The sequence below is a fragment of the Thunnus thynnus genome, chromosome 10 (genome assembly GCF_963924715.1).
Source record: "Thunnus thynnus chromosome 10, fThuThy2.1, whole genome shotgun sequence".
Classification (NCBI taxonomy): Eukaryota; Metazoa; Chordata; class Actinopteri; order Scombriformes; family Scombridae; genus Thunnus; species Thunnus thynnus.
Genome location: NC_089526.1, coordinates 257,433 through 274,954, shown reverse-complemented (window position 1 = coordinate 274,954; position 17,522 = coordinate 257,433). Strand labels below are relative to the sequence as shown.

The 17,522-nt window shown below is 43.0% G+C and overlaps 1 protein-coding gene and 1 long non-coding RNA gene across 2 annotated transcripts in view; one reads left to right on the top strand and one right to left on the bottom strand.

Moving 5' to 3' along the window:
• LOC137190690 (uncharacterized) overlaps positions 1-800 on the top strand; it is a 12,127-nt gene extending 11,327 nt beyond the window's left edge. The window contains exon 2 of the long non-coding RNA XR_010930272.1: positions 1-800. This exon is cut by the window's left edge and continues 288 nt beyond it. This is a non-coding gene — a long non-coding RNA (uncharacterized lncRNA).
• Positions 1-14,653, bottom strand: part of mtx1a (metaxin 1a) — a 40,518-nt gene extending 25,865 nt beyond the window's left edge. The window contains exon 1 of the mRNA XM_067600219.1: positions 14,502-14,653. Within this exon, the coding sequence (XP_067456320.1) occupies positions 14,502-14,582 (81 nt within the window). The 5' untranslated portion in view covers positions 14,583-14,653. The remainder of the gene's footprint in view (positions 1-14,501) is intronic.
• Positions 14,654-17,522: the final 2,869 nt, after the last annotated feature.

Here is a 17,522-nt window from a genome sequence, read left to right as displayed (position 1 = left end):
TCTTCAAACGTCTCGTTTTGTCTCATCAGAAGTAAAAAAATCCAAAGATATTCAGTTTATGATCATGTACGACACATAAAAGCTTCAAATCCTCACATTTAAGAATATTTGGCATCTTTTATTCAAAAAATGAGTAAAATGATTATTCTACACTGGCCCTTTAACACGTTACGTACTGGCCCTTTAAAATGTAACGCACTGCCCCTTTAACACGTAACACACTGGTCCTTTGACACGTTACGCACTGGCCCTTTAACACGTTAGTCACTGGTCCTTTGACACGTTACGCACTGGCCCTTTAACACGTTACGCACTGGTCCTTTAACACGTTAGTCACTGGTCCTTTAACACGTTACACACTGGTCCTTTAACACGTTACGCACTGGTCCTTTAACACGTTAGTCACTGGTCCTTTAACACGTTACACACTGGCCCTTTAACACGTTACGCACTGGTCCTTTAACACGTTACACACTGGCCCTTTAACACGTAACACACTGGTCCTTTAACACGTTAGTCACTGGTCCTTTAACACGTTACGCACTGGCCCTTTAACACGTTACTCACTGGCCCTTTAACACGTTAGTCACTGGTCCTTTAACACGTTACACACTGGTCCTTTAACACGTTACACACTGGCCCTTTAACACGTTACGCACTGGTCCTTTAACACGTTAGTCACTGGTCCTTTAACACGTTACACACTGGCCCTTTAACACGTTACGCACTGGTCCTTTAACACGTTACACACTGGCCCTTTAACACGTAACACACTGGTCCTTTAACACGTTAGTCACTGGTCCTTTAACACGTTACGCACTGGTCCTTTAACACGTTACACACTGGCCCTTTAACACGTTACGCACTGGTCCTTTAACACGTTACACACTGGTCCTTTAACACGTTAGTCACTGGTCCTTTAACACGTTACGCACTGGTCCTTTGACACTACAACACTACAAAAACTACAGCTCCCATGAGTCTTAGCAACTGCCACACTGTCAAAGCCTCATGGGAGCCTCTTTAGATCTGAAACAAGACACATTTGACGTAGAGAAACTTCAACGTTATTCAAACGTCGTCCAACAGGAGAACAGGAGGCAGGAGAGCATCCATCATGATGAGGTCATGATGGATGAGCTGCTGTCTGAGGATGTTTCCTGTAAATGTTGCGGTTTGTGTCTGCAGCCGGACGTCACCTGTTAAACTGAGTTATTTACTGAGACGCTCACAGCTGGAGTCTGGACTCGTTACATAACTGAGCAACGTGTTAAACACAGCTGGAGCTCTTTACTGTTTCCACTGAAGCCAAATGAAAGTGATTCATATTGAACACATCAGTCGCTGTAACTGTTCAGACTGCTGATCAGTTTGATAACTAATCAATTTAGAGGAAAAACAGAAGCAGATTTATCTTTGATGGATTTCTTACTTCATGTCTATTTTTGTTTTTCACTTTTTCTCCTAAACTTATTGAGTCTAAAGTTGCAACGATTAGTCGATTAATTGATTAGTCGAGAATTAATTAGCAACTATTTTTATACAGACTGAAGACGTCTGATAAACAAAACGGTCATATTTCACTATTTTCTGACATTTTATAGACAAAACAGTCAAGAAAATGATTTGCAGAATAATCAATAATGAAATGAATCTTTAGCCCTAAAGACAGTTATGAAGCGATCAATTGATTATCAGAATAGTTGCTGATTCATTTTCTGACAACTGGCCAATCACTCGATCAATAACTAAATCGACCTTCAGCTGATTTCTGACAAATTCTATTCACAACACTGAAGAGCTGCAACGATCAGTCGATCCACCAAAAATTAACCTGAAACTGTTTTAATACTTTGATAATCGATTGATCATTTCACTGATGTCAACAAAAATCCACCTCTTTTCAGCTTTCTAATGTGAGAATCTGAAGAATCAACAGAATATCTGAACTGAAGGCATCACTGTGAGCTTTAAAGGACCAGTACGTAACGTGTTAAAGGACCAGTACGTAACGTGTTAAAGGACCAGTACGTAACATGTTAAAGGACCAGTACGTAACATGTTAAAGGACCAGTACGTAACATGTTAAAGGGCCAGTACGTAACATGTTAAAGGACCAGTACGTAACATGTTAAAGGGCCAGTACGTAACATGTTAAAGGACCAGTACGTAACATGTTAAAGGGCCAGTACGTAACATGTTAAAGGACCAGTACGTAACATGTTAAAGGACCAGTACGTAACATGTTAAAGGACCAGTACGTAACGTGTTAAAGGGCCAGTACGTAACGTGTTAAAGGACCAGTACGTAACGTGTTAAAGGACCAGTGCGTAACGTGTTAAAGGACCAGTACGTAACGTGTTAAAGGACCAGTACGTAACGTGTTAAAGGACCAGTACGTAACGTGTTAAAGGACCAGTGTGTAACGTGTTAAAGGGCCAGTGTGTAACGTGTTAAAGGACCAGTACGTAACGTGTTAAAGGACCAGTGTGTTACGTGTTAAAGGACCAGTGTGTTACGTGTCAAAGGACCAGTTTGTAACGTGTTAAAGGGCCAGTGCGTAACGTGTTAAAGGGCCAGTGCGTAACGTGTTAAAGGACCAGTTTGTAACGTGTTAAAGGGCCAGTGCGTAACGTGTTAAAGGACCAGTACGTAACGTGTTAAAGGACCAGTGTGTAACGTGTTAAAGGACCAGTGTGTTACGTGTCAAAGGACCAGTTTGTAACGTGTTAAAGGACCAGTTTGTAACGTGTTAAAGGACCAGTACGTAACGTGTTAAAGGACCAGTGTGTTACGTGTCAAAGGACCAGTTTGTAACATGTTAAAGGGCCAGTGCGTAACGTGTTAAAGGACCAGTACGTAACGTGTTAAAGGACCAGTGTGTTACGTGTCAAAGGACCAGTTTGTAACGTGTTAAAGGACCAGTTTGTAACGTGTTAAAGGACCAGTACGTAACGTGTTAAAGGACCAGTGTGTTACGTGTCAAAGGACCAGTTTGTAACGTGTTAAAGGGCCAGTGCGTAACGTGTTAAAGGACCAGTACGTAACGTGTTAAAGGACCAGTTTGTAACGTGTTAAAGGACCAGTGCGTAACATGTTAAAGGACCAGTGCGTAACGTGTTAAAGGACCAGTGTGTAACGTGTTAAAGGACCAGTACGTAACGTGTTAAAGGACCAGTGCGTAACGTGTTAAAGGACCAGTGCGTTGTCTTGCGTTGAAACAGTGATCCACATTTTTCACCATTTTCTGACATTTGATGGACCAAACGACTCATCAATTAATGGAGAAAATAATGGGCAGATGAATCAATAATGAAAATAATCGTTAGCTGCAGCCCTCGCTGAAAGATCAACCTGATGAGATTCAGTCAGAGCTTCAGTAAAACGCTGGTGAGCGTCGCCGTCCTGACCCTGACTTGTCTGGATCCTGGTCTGGTCAGCAGATTCAGATCTTCTGGCGGTTGGGAAACGCTTCGTGTTTTCCAACCGCTGCAGAGGAAAGCCGTCATTACCCAGACTGCACTGCTGCTGCGTGCTCACATCACAGTCCAACACAAGCATGTTGTAATCGGGTCCAGTCACCCAGAGGAGCAGTGCAGCCCTCAGCACGGTCTGCAGGCAGGATTGCTGTCAGCACACACTCAGGACCATCAGTCATGGAAACTCGGCATTATGGGACACCACGAGCCACCGCAGCACCACCAACAGCTCTACTTAAAGGGCCAGTTCACTGTTTTCAGCTGCAACTAACACCTATTTTAATTAGTAATTACTCTGCTCTCTTATTGTCTTGATTAAATCAATTAACCTTTTTATCTATAAATCATCATAAAACTGTGAAACAACATCCTGGAGCACGAGACGAGGTCTTTAAACAAACAAAGCAACAAATTCTCATATTTAAGAACCTGGATCCACTATTTTATCTTTGAAATGATTTTAACAATTAATCAATTATTGAAATATTTGTAGATTCATTTTCTGTCTATCAGCTAATTGATTAATGACCTAATGATTACAGCTCCAGATGAATGCTTTGAGAAAACAGGTCTTAGATGGCTGCAAATGTTCACAGATGTTCATTTATTGACTTGTTGTTGTGTTCTTGCTAATCAATATCAGTTTTGGAATTGGTCATTTATTAAAAATGATATGATGTCGTGGTCCTGATCCATACAGAGCACATTTACACTGGACTAGACTTTTATGGATTAGAGCTGCAACTCACCATTATTCCATTATTGATCAAATATGAAGAATATCAATATTAATGTCCCAGACTGTCTTCAGCTGTCAGAAGTCAAAGATGTTCAGTTTAGACTCAGATATGTCAAACGCTGCCATCTGCTGGTTCAACCATGAATTACACCCAACACACTGGAATAAAGGCCACAGCTGAGTCCCACCTACACGCATACTGTATGTAACTACACGCAGTCTGTATGTAACTACACGCAGTCTGTATGTAACTACACGCATACTGTATGTAACTACACGCAGTCTGTACGTAACTACACGCAGTCTGTATGTAACTACACGCAGTCTGTACGTAACTACACGCATACTGTACGTAACTACACGCATACTGTACGTAACTACACGCAGTCTGTACGTAACTACACGCATACTGTATGTAACTACACGCAGTCTGTATGTAACTACACGCATACTGTACGTAACTACACGCAGTCTGTACGTAACTACACGCATACTGTATGTAACTACACGCAGTCTGTACGTAACTACACGCATACTGTACGTAACTACACGCAGTCTGTATGTAACTACACGCATACTGTACGTAACTACACGCAGTCTGTACGTAACTACACGCAGTCTGTACGTAACTACACGCATACTGTACGTAACTACACGCAGTCTGTACGTAACTACACGCAGTCTGTACGTAACTACACGCATACTGTACGTAACTACACGCACACTGTACGTAACTACACGCACACTGTACGTAACTACACGCAGTCTGTACGTAACTACACGCATACTGTACGTAACTACACGCACACTGTACGTAACTACACGCATACTGTACGTAACTACACGCACACTGTACGTAACTACACGCACACTGTACGTAACTACACGCACACTGTACGTAACTACACGCATACTGTACGTAACTACACGCAGTCTGTATGTAACTACACGCAGTCTGTATGTAACTACACGCACACTGTACGTAACTACACGCATACTGTACGTAACTACACGCATACTGTACGTAACTACACGCAGTCTGTACGTAACTACACGCACACTGTACGTAACTACACGCAGTCTGTACGTAACTACACGCATACTGTACGTAACTACACGCAGTCTGTACGTAACTACACGCATACTGTACGTAACTACACGCAGTCTGTACGTAACTACACGCACACTGTACGTAACTACACGCATACTGTACGTAACTACACGCAGTCTGTACGTAACTACACGCATACTGTACGTAACTACACGCAGTCTGTATGTAACTACACGCAGTCTGTATGTAACTACACGCACACTGTACGTAACTACACGCAGTCTGTATGTAACTACACGCAGTCTGTATGTAACTACACGCAGTCTGTATGTAACTACACGCACACTGTACGTAACTACACGCAGTCTGTATGTAACTACACGCATACTGTATGTAACTACACGCAGTCTGTATGTAACTACACGCATACTGTATGTAACTACACGCAGTCTGTATGTAACTACACGCATACTGTATGTAACTACACGCAGTCTGTATGTAACTACACGCATACTGTATGTAACTACACGCATACTGTATGTAACTACACGCAGTCTGTATGTAACTACACGCAGTCTGTATGTAACTACACGCATACTGTACGTAACTACACGCATACTGTACGTAACTACACGCAGTCTGTATGTAACTACACGCAGTCTGTATGTAACTACACGCATACTGTACGTAACTACACGCATACTGTACGTAACTACACGCAGTCTGTATGTAACTACACGCATACTGTATGTAACTACACGCATACTGTACGTAACTACACGCATACTGTACGTAACTACACGCATACTGTACATAACTACATGTTACTGTATGTAACTACACGCATACTGTATGTAATTACACACATTCTGTATGTAACTACATGTTACGGTACGTAACTACACGCATATTGTACATAACTACATGTTACTGTATGTAACCACGCATACTGTATGTAATTACACGCATACTGTACGTAACTACATGTTACTGTATGTAACTACACGCATACTGTACGTAACTACACGCATACTGTACGTAACTACATGTTACTGTACGTAACTACACGCATACTGTACGTAACTACATGTTACTGTATGTAATTACACGCATACTGTACGTAACTACACGCATACTGTACGTAACTACATGTTACTGTACGTAACTACACGCATACTGTACGTAACTACACGCATACTGTACGTAACTACACGCATACTGTATGTAACTACATGTTACTGTACGTAACTACACGCATACTGTACGTAACTACACGCATACTGTACGTAACTACATGTTACTGTATGTAATTACACGCATACTGTACGTAACTACACGCATACTGTACGTAACTACATGTTACTGTACGTAACTACACGCATACTGTACGTAACTACACGCATACTGTATGTAACTACATGTTACTGTATGTAACTACACGCATACTGTATGTAATTACACGCATTCTGTATGTAACTACATGTTACTGTACGTAACTACACGCATACTGTACGTAACTACATGTTACTGTACGTAACTACACGCATACTGTACGTAACTACACGCATACTGTATGTAACTACATGTTACTGTATGTAACTACACGCATACTGTATGTAATTACACGCATACTGTATGTAACTACATGTTACTGTACGTAACTACACGCATACTGTACGTAACTACATGTTACTGTATGTAACTACATGTTACTGTACGTAACTACACGCATACTGTATGTAATTACACGCATTCTGTATGTAACTACATGTTACTGTACGTAACTACACGCATACTGTATGTAATTACACGCATTCTGTATGTAACTACATGTTACTGTACGTAACTACACGCATACTGTATGTAATTACATGTTACTGTATGTAACTACATGTTACTGTACGTAACTACACGCATACTGTATGTAATTACATGTTACTGTATGTAACTACATGTTACTGTATGTAACTACACGCATACTGTATGTAATTACATGTTACTGTATGTAACTACATGTTACTGTATGTAACTACACGCATACTGTATGTAATTACATGTTACTGTATGTAACTACATGTTACTGTACGTAACTACATGTTACTGTATGTAATTACACGCATTCTGTATGTAACTACATGTTACTGTACGTAACTACATGTTACTGTATGTAACTACACGCATACTGTACATAACTACATGTTACTGTATGTAACTACATGTTACTGTACGTAACTACACGCATACTGTATGTAATTACACGCATACTGTACGTAACTACATGTTACTGTATGTAACTACACGCATACTGTACGTAACTACATGTTACTGTATGTAACTACATGTTACTGTACGTAACTACACGCATACTGTATGTAATTACACGCATACTGTACGTAACTACATGTTACTGTATGTAACTACACGCATACTGTATGTAATTACACACATTCTGTATGTAACTACATGTTACTGTACGTAACTACACGCATATTGTACGTAACTACATGTTACTGTATGTAACCACGCATACTGTATGTAATTACACGCATACTGTACGTAACTACATGTTACTGTATGTAACTACACGCATACTGTATGTAGTTACACGCATACTGTACGTAACTACACGCATACTGTACGTAACTACATGTTACTGTACGTAACTACACGCATACTGTACGTAACTACACGCATTCTGTATGTAACTACATGTTACTGTACGTAACTACACGCATACTGTATGTAATTACACGCATACTGTACGTAACTACATGTTACTGTATGTAACTACATGTTACTGTACGTAACTACACGCATACTGTATGTAATTACACGCATACTGTACGTAACTACATGTTACTGTATGTAACTACACGCATACTGTACGTAACTACATGTTACTGTATGTAACTACACGCATACTGTATGTAACTACATGTTACTGTATGTAACTACACGCATACTGTATGTAATTACACGCATACTGTACGTAACTACATGTTACTGTATGTAACTACACGCATACTGTACGTAACTACATGTTACTGTACGTAACTACATGTTACTGTACGTAACTACACGCATACTGTACGTAACTACACGCATACTGTACGTAACTACATGTTACTGTACGTAACTACACGCATACTGTACGTAACTACATGTTACTGTATGTAACTACACGCATACTGTATGTAACTACACGCATACTGTACATAACTACACGTTACTGTACGTAACTACACGCATACTGTACGTAACTACACGCATACTGTACATAACTACGTTACTGTACGTAACTACACGCATACTGTATGTAACTACACGCATACTGTACGTAACTAGACGCATACTGTACATAACTACATGTTACTGTACGTAACTACACGCATACTGTACGTAACTACACGCATACTGTACATAACTACGTTACTGTACGTAACTACACGCATACTGTACGTAACTACACGCATACTGTACGTAACTACACGCATACTGTACATAACTACGTTACTGTACGTAACTACACGCATACTGTACGTAACTACACGCATACTGTACATAACTACGTTACTGTACGTAACTACACGCATACTGTACATAACTACATGTTACTGTACGTAACTACACGCATACTGTACGTAACTACACGCATACTGTACATAACTACGTTACTGTACGTAACTACACGCATACTGTATGTAACTACACGCATACTGTACGTAACTACATGTTACTGTACGTAACTACACGCATACTGTACGTAACTACATGTTACTGTATGTAACTACACGCATACTGTACATAACTACATGTTACTGTATGTAACTACACGTTATTGTATGTAATTACATGTTTCTGCAGTTAGTGAAGTCGTTATTACTAAGTCGTTAACTATTATATTAAGAGCTGCAACCAACCGTCATTTTCTGGATTAAATTATTTGTTTTTTGGTCTAAAAAAATGGTGAAAAATGGTGATCAGTGTTTCCCGAAGTCCAACATGACATCCTGAAATGTCGTCTTTTGTCCACAACTCAAAGATTCAGTTTACTGTCATAGAAACTAACAATTAATTGTTCTTGTTTCCTCTCTCCTCGCACGGTTCCTGGTTTCCTCTCTCCTCGCACGGTTCCTGGTTTCCTCTCTCCTCGCACGGTTCCTGGTTTCCTCTCTCCTCGCACGGTTCCTGGTTTCCTCTCTCCTCGCACGGTTCCTGGTTTCCTCTCTCCTCGCACGGTTCCTTGTTTCCTCTCTCCTCGCACGGCTCCTTGTTTCCTCTCTCCTCGCACGGTTCCTTGTTTCCTCTCTCCTCGCACGGCTCCTTGTTTCCTCTCTCCTCGCACGGCTCCTTGTTTCCTCTCTCCTCGCACGGCTCCTTGTTTCCTCGCACGGTTCTTTGTTTCCTCTCTCCTCGCACGGTTCCTTGTTTCCTCTCTCCTCGCACGGTTCCTTGTTTCCTCTCTCCTCGCACGGTTCCTTGTTTCCTCTCTCCTCGCACGGCTCCTTGTTTCCTCTCTCCTCGCACGGTTCCTTGTTTCCTCTCTCCTCACACGGTTCCTTGTTTCCTTGTTTCCTCTCTCCTCGCATGGTTCTTTGTTTCCTCTCTCCTCGCACGGTTCCTTGTTTCCTTGTTTCCTCTCTCCTCACATGGTTCCTTGTTTCCTTGTTTCCTCTCTCCTCACATGGTTCCTTATTTCCTCTCTCCTCGCACGGTTCCTTGTTTCCTTGTTTCCTCTCTCCTCGCATGGTTCTTTGTTTCCTCTCTCCTCGCACGGTTCCTTGTTTCCTTGTTTCCTCTCTCCTCACATGGTTCCTTGTTTCCTTGTTTCCTCTCTCCTCACACGGTTCCTTGTTTCCTTGTTTCCTCTCTCCTCGCATGGTTCTTTGTTTCCTCTCTCCTCGCACGGTTCCTTGTTTCCTTGTTTCCTCTCTCCTCACATGGTTCCTTATTTCCTCTCTCCTCACACGGTTCCTTGTTTCCTTGTTTCCTCTCTCCTCACACGATTCCTTGTTTCCTTGTTTCTTCTCTCCTCACACGATTCCTTTTTTCCTTGTTTCCTCTCTCCTCACACGATTCCTTTTTTCCTCTCTCCTCACACGGTTCTTTGTTTCCTCTCTCCTCGCACGGTTCCTTGTTTCCTTGTTTCCTCTCTCCTCACATGGTTCCTTATTTCCTCTCTCCTCACACGATTCCTTGTTTCCTTGTTTCTTCTCTCCTCACACGATTCCTTTTTTCCTTGTTTCCTCTCTCCTCACACGGTTCCTTGTTTCCTTGTTTCCTCTCTCCTCACACGATTCCTTGTTTCCTTGTTTCCTCTCTCCTCACACGATTCCTTTTTTCCTCTCTCCTCACACGATTCCTTTTTTCCTCTCTCCTCACACGGTTCCTTATTTCCTCCCTCCTCGCACGGTTCCTTGTTTCCTCTCTCCTCGCACGGTTCCTTGTTTCCTCTCTCCTCGCACTGTTCCTTGTTTCCTTGTTTCTTCTCTCCTCACACGATTCCTTGTTTCCTTGTTTCTTCTCTCCTCACACGGTTCCTTGTTTCCTTGTTTCCTCTCTCCTCACACGATTCCTTGTTTCCTTGTTTCTTCTCTCCTCACACGATTCCTTTTTTCCTTGTTTCCTCTCTCCTCACACGGTTCCTTGTTTCCTTGTTTCCTCTCTCCTCACACGATTCCTTGTTTCCTTGTTTCCTCTCTCCTCACACGATTCCTTGTTTCCTCTCTCCTCACACGGTTCCTTTTTTCCTCTCTCCTCACACGGTTCCTTATTTCCTCCCTCCTCACATGGTTCCTTGTTTCCTCTCTCCTCACATGGTTCTTTGTTTCCTCTCTCCTCACACTGTTCCTTGTTTCCTCTCTCCTCGCACGGTTCCTTGTTTCCTCTCTCCTCGCACGGTTCCTTGTTTCCTCTCTCCTCGCACGGTTCCTTGTTTCCTCTCTCCTCGCACGGTTCCTTGTTTCCTCTCTCCTCGCACGGTTCCTTGTTTCCTCTCTCCTCGCACGGTTCCTTGTTTCCTCTCTCCTCGCACGGTTCCTTGTTTCCTCTCTCCTCGCACGGTTCCTTGTTTCCTCCCTCCTCGCACGGTTCCTTGTTTCCTCCCTCCTCGCACGGTTCCTTGTTTCCTCTCTCCTCGCACGGTTCCTTGTTTCCTTGTTTCCTCTCTCCTCACACGATTCCTTGTTTCCTTGTTTCCTCTCTCCTCACACGATTCCTTGTTTCCTTGTTTCCTCACATGGTTCCTTATTTCCTCTCTCCTCTCACGGTTCCTTGTTTCCTTGTTTCCTCTCTCCTCGCACGGTTCCTTGTTTCCTTGTTTCCTTGTTTCCTCTCTCCTCGCACGGTTCCTTGTTTCCTTGTTTCCTTGTTTCCTCTCTCCTCGCACGGTTCCTTGTTTCCTTGTTTCCTCTTTCCTCGCACGGTTCCTGGTTTCCTCTCTCCTCGCACGGTTCCTGGTTTCCTCTCTCCTCGCACGGTTCCTGGTTTCCTCTCTCCTCGCACGGTTCCTGGTTTCCTCTCTCCTCGCACGGTTCCTGGTTTCCTCTCTCCTCGCACGGTTCCTTGTTTCCTCTCTCCTCGCACGGTTCCTTGTTTCCTTGTTTCCTCTCTCCTCACATGGTTCCTTATTTCCTCTCTCCTCACACGGTTCCTTGTTTCCTCTCTCCTCACACGATTCCTTGTTTCCTTGTTTCCTCTCTCCTCACGCGATTCCTTGTTTCCTCTCTCCTCACATGGTTCCTTATTTCCTCCCTCCTCGCACGGTTCCTTGTTTCCTCTCTCCTCACACGGTTCCTTGTTTCCTTGTTTCCTCTCTCCTCACACGGTTCCTTGTTTCCTTGTTTCCTCTCTCCTCGCACGGTTCCTTGTTTCCTCTCTCCTCGCACGGTTCCTTGTTTCCTTGTTTCCTCTCTCCTCGCACGGTTCTTTGTTTCCTCTCTCCTCGCACGATTCCTTGTTTCCTTGTTTCCTCTCTCCTCACATGGTTCCTTATTTCCTCTCTCCTCACACGGTTCCTTGTTTCCTTGTTTCCTCTCTCCTCACACGATTCCTTGTTTCCTTGTTTCCTCTCTCCTCACACGATTCCTTGTTTCCTCTCTCCTCACATGGTTCCTTATTTCCTCCCTCCTCGCACGGTTCCTTGTTTCCTCTCTCCTAATATGGTTCCTTGTTTCCTCTCTCCTCGCATGGTTTCTTGTTTCCTCTCTCCTCACACGGTTCCTTGTTTCCTTGTTTCCTCTCTCCTCGCACGGTTCCTTGTTTCCTCTCTCCTCGCACGGTTCCTTGTTTCCTCTCTCCTCGCACGGTTCCTTGTTTCCTCTCTCCTACGGTTCCTTGTTTCCTCTCTCCTGACACGGTTCCTTGTTTCCTCTCTCCTGACACGGTTCCTTGTTTCCTCTCTCCTGACACGGTTCCTTGTTTCCTCTCTCCTCGCACGGTTCCTTGTTTCCTCTCTCCTCGCACGGTTCCTTGTTTCCTCTCTCCTCACACGTTCTTGTTTCCTCTCTCCTCACACGGTTCCTTGTTTCCTCTCTCCTCACACGGTTCCTTGTTTCCTCTCTCCTCGCACTGTTCCTTGTTTCCTCTCTCCTCACACGGTTCCTTGTTTCCTCTCTCCTCACACGGTTCCTTGTTTCCTCTCTGCTCACACGGTTCCTTGTTTCCTCTCTCCTCACACGGTTCCTTGTTTCCTCTCTCCTCACACGGTTCCTTGTTTCCTCTCTCCTCACACGGTTCCTTGTTTCCTCTCTCCTCACACGGTTCCTTGTTTCCTCTCTCCTCACACGGTTCCTTGTTTCCTCTCTGCTCACACGGTTCCTTGTTTCCTCTCTCCTCACACGGTTCCTTGTTTCCTCTCTCCTCACACGGTTCCTTGTTTCCTCTCTCCTCACACGGTTCCTTGTTTCCTCTCTCCTCACACGGTTCCTTGTTTCCTCTCTCCTCGCACTGTTCCTTGTTTCCTCTCTCCTCACATGGTTCCTTGTTTCCTCTCTCCTCACACGGCTCCTTGTTTCCTCTCTCCTCGCACTGTTCCTTGTTTCCTCTCTACTCACATGGTTCCTTGTTTCCTCTCTCCTCACACGGCTCCTTGTTTCCTCTCTCCTCGCACTGTTCCTTGTTTCCTCTCTCCTCACACGGTTCCTTGTTTCCTCTCTCCTCGCACGGCTCCTTGTTTCCTCTCTCCTCGCACTGTTCCTTGTTTCCTCTCTCCTCACACGGTTCCTTGTTTCCTCTCTCCTCGCACTGTTCCTTGTTTCCTCTCTCCTCACACGGCTCCTTGTTTCCTCTCTCCTCACACTGTTCCTTGTTTCCTCTCTCCTCACACTGTTCCTTGTTTCCTCTCTCCTCACATGGTTCCTTGTTTCCTCTCTCCTCACACAGCTCCTTGTTTCCTCTCTCCTCGCACGGTTCCTTGTTTCCTCTCTCCTCGCACTGTTCCTTGTTTCCTCTCTCCTCACACAGTTCCTCGTTCTCAGACTTGTGTCCTGAGCCCTCGCGGATGTCAGTCTGTACTGTGACATGTTCATCGTCATCACGTTGAGTCTGCAGGGCGCCGGGCTGCGAGGGGATAAAATGCGCTCGGACTGACGACATGCAGCGTTTCCACAGAGATAAACTGAAATTCCCGACCATGTAGCTCATTTCAAAGTGTGTTTCTGAACGGTTGTTAATGGTTCTGATGTGCAGCTCTGCTGTTTCCCTTCACATGAACGCTGATATGATCTTCACATTTAATCCAACTGAGTTTAACAGGTTTAATACACAAAGTTATTCACTGTTATTTTATATCTCACTGCATAACAAGACTGACCGGACCCATCAAAAGGAAATACCCGAACCTGACCAGACCCTGACAAGACCATGACCTGACCAGACCTGACCAGACCCAGACCCTGACAAGACCATGACCTGACCAGACTTGACCAGACCCTGACAAGACCATGACCTGACCTGACCAGACCATGACCTGACCAGACTCGGACCTGAAGAGACCTGACCCTGACCAGACTCGGACCTGACCAGACCCGGACCCGTCTCAGTCCTCATGCCTAACCCAACCAACCGGCGAAGGCGATGAGTATCGTTAGTGCTAACGAGTACTCGGTTAGCATGCTAGCAGCTAGCAGCCGTTAACAGGAGGTGTAACCCAAGTTTAATCCGAGTTAAACCCGGATTAAACCCGGGTTTGACCGGGTTTAACCGGGTCTGTGAGTGTGAACCGGAGACTCACCAGAACCACCAGGCAGTCGGTGCTGACGGACGGTAGACCGGAGTCTCCTTCCCAGCAGAACAGCTCGTCCGGCGCCGCCATCTTTCAACGGCGGTGACCTCTGACACCGGAAGTGCAGCTCCAGCCGTTTCCGCTGCTTACCAAAACAAAATGGACTTTTTCTAAAATAAAATTCCTAATTTTCAGAGTCACGTGATCTCAAACAGACAATGAGATGACGTTTATAAACACAACATTATACAGATACACAACGTTACATATCGATTTAGTTATTACTTTCATTATAAATTCATCTGTCAGTTATTTACTTGGTTAATCAATTAACTGATTAATTTTTAAAACATCAGAAAATGTGACTTCAAAAGTCTGGTTTAGTTCAACAGCCCAAAATATTCAGTTTACAGTCATGAACCATGAAATCAGACGTTTTTTTAGCATTCTTTTAAAATATAATTACTTCAACTCAATTATCAAAATAGCTGCTAATCGACTAATTGTTGCAGCTCTAATTAATTAATAAATTTTCTTTATGCAGATGAAGCTTGTAACAGAGATGGTGTAGTTTTGTGCATGTGTGTGTTGTTGATATATTGATTGTTTTGTTTTTTGTTTAATTCTTTTTATCATTATTATTATTATTATTATTATTATTATTATTATTATTATTATTTATCTGTTAAACGGTTAATGTCATAGATAACTGGCAGACTTTCTGGGGAAGACCTGGTCTGGTTAGGAGAGACGGCATACATCCCACTCTGGATGGAGCTGCTCTCATATCTAGAAATATGGCTGAGTTTATTAGTAGACCAAAACCATGACAACCCAGAGCTGAGACCAGGAGGCAAAGTTGCAGTCCTACACGCTTCTCTGCGCTTCCATTAGAGCAGTTACCCACTCAAAACCACATAGAGACCGTGTCTTTTATCAGACCATAACTTGATGACTTTTGAATTCCTATTACTGGATTACACACCATTAGACAAAAATGTCCTCACTAGATGTCTCTCTGATAGTGTTGTAGATAAATTTTAGGAAGCAGTTCCATCAGTACTGAAGTCACTGCCATGTCTCAATACTACAGAGGACTCTTATGTTAACTTTAGTCCCTCCCAAATTGATAATCTTGTTGATAGTGCTGCAGGCTCACTAAGACAAACACTCGACTCCATCGCCCCCTTAAAAAAGAAGATAATAAAACATAAGAGGTTAGCTCCATGGTTTAACTCCCAAACCTGAAAATTAAAGCAAACATCATGAAAACCGGAAAGGATTTGGCGTTCCACCAAAGTGGAAGAATCTCACTTAGTCTGGCAAGATAGTGTTAAAACATATAGGAAGGCCCTCTGTAATGCCAGAGCCGCCTATTACTCAGCATTAATAGAAGAGAATAAAAACAGGCTGATTTCAAATTCACTCAAAATGTATTTTCAGTGTATTTTTTACACATTTTGATGGTTTATTAAAGTGTGTTGGTTTTACATTCACACAAAATACAGTTAAAAAGATGAACTTCAGCACATTTAATTACAACTTAATGGTGTCTCAGCATATCACAGTAAAGTGCACTAAAGTGTATTTCAGTATATTTTTTCATATATATCATTAGTGTATTAAGAACATTTACATTAATAACATCATTTCAGTACATTAATTCAGTCCACTGTGTTGTTTTAAGCTGCATGTTTATGCCGCCCTCTGCTGGCGACTCAGAGGAACTGCATGAATCTCTAATCTTATTTAAAGACACTGAACACTTAAAATAACACAACATGAAGATTACAGATGTCACCAACATAAACTGCACTTTAACATTTTAATGCACATATTTATCTTTTATCTTTGGAATATTAAAGACTTTGCTGTAAAGTTTAAGACTGAGATTCTGTTCATGTTCTGACCTGCAGTTTAAATGTCCTGCTGTTGACAGTTAAAAGGACGAATGATGAGATGAGACTCTTACAGGCCACTAGCTCCACCCGCCCGCCATCATTACTAACGTCTAACAAACACCAGTGATGTTATCAGTCGGCTGGAACGCAGCTCTCTCAGCAGTCTGGTTCTCTGGTGTCTCTGTTTGATGGTGAAAACAAGTTTCCTCGTAGTTTATCAAAGTGAAACTGCTGATAAGACACGAGAGCTGCTCTGTGTTGAAAACACAGATAGTCTCTGATCGACGGCGGGAAACGGTTGGTTGTGTTGCTGCCGTCGGGACGTTTCAGTAGTATTTAGTCTCTACGGTTTGATCCTGTTGGATTGAAGGTGAATGTTTGTTACGTGGAGGCAGTTTGATGACTCAGAGTTCATAGAACATGTCGTCTAAATGTGGCTGCAACACCTTGTTCAGCTCCTGTTATTATTATATTATATCATTAATATGTGGCAGTCACCTATTGTTGGGACTTGCTGCCATTTCCCTCCTCTGAAGGTGTTGTAGTTGAATGTTGTTGATTGGACGGTTGTTCAGATCACCTGTTGTGCAGGTGGATCCTGACCAGTAACAGCTGGGTGACGACGCCCTTTTACTGGAAGAGAAGAGAGAAACTGCGTCTCAGTTCGTTCTGATTCTTCATCGACTTGCTGCAAACCTCATTTAGCAGATTTTATCAGCCGGAAGCTGCGGTCTGTTCAGACCTCTCAGTCTTCGTTGCTGTGAACTTGAGTTGATACTAAACAAATAAACCTGCGTTAAGACAGAGTTTAGTGCTACGATAGTCACACACCTGCAGGCTCTATGTTGGTAGTTTGTTTATTTTTATTTAGGTTGTTTCTCTGAGTAAATATTACTTTCATGTTTTTATATTTTGTGTGGTCGGGAGCTGATCAGCTGACGTCTGGAGAATCAGTTCCAGCACAAATAAATAAATATAAGAAAACAACCAGCAGCATGATCTCACTCCTGATTCTTCTCTTATTCTACATGGATTTAAGTTTTAGATTTCAATTGAACTTCATGGTCGTCACACACAGAAAGCAGCAGCGTGTGTTTAGAGAAATACAGCTGCTGCATTCATACATCTG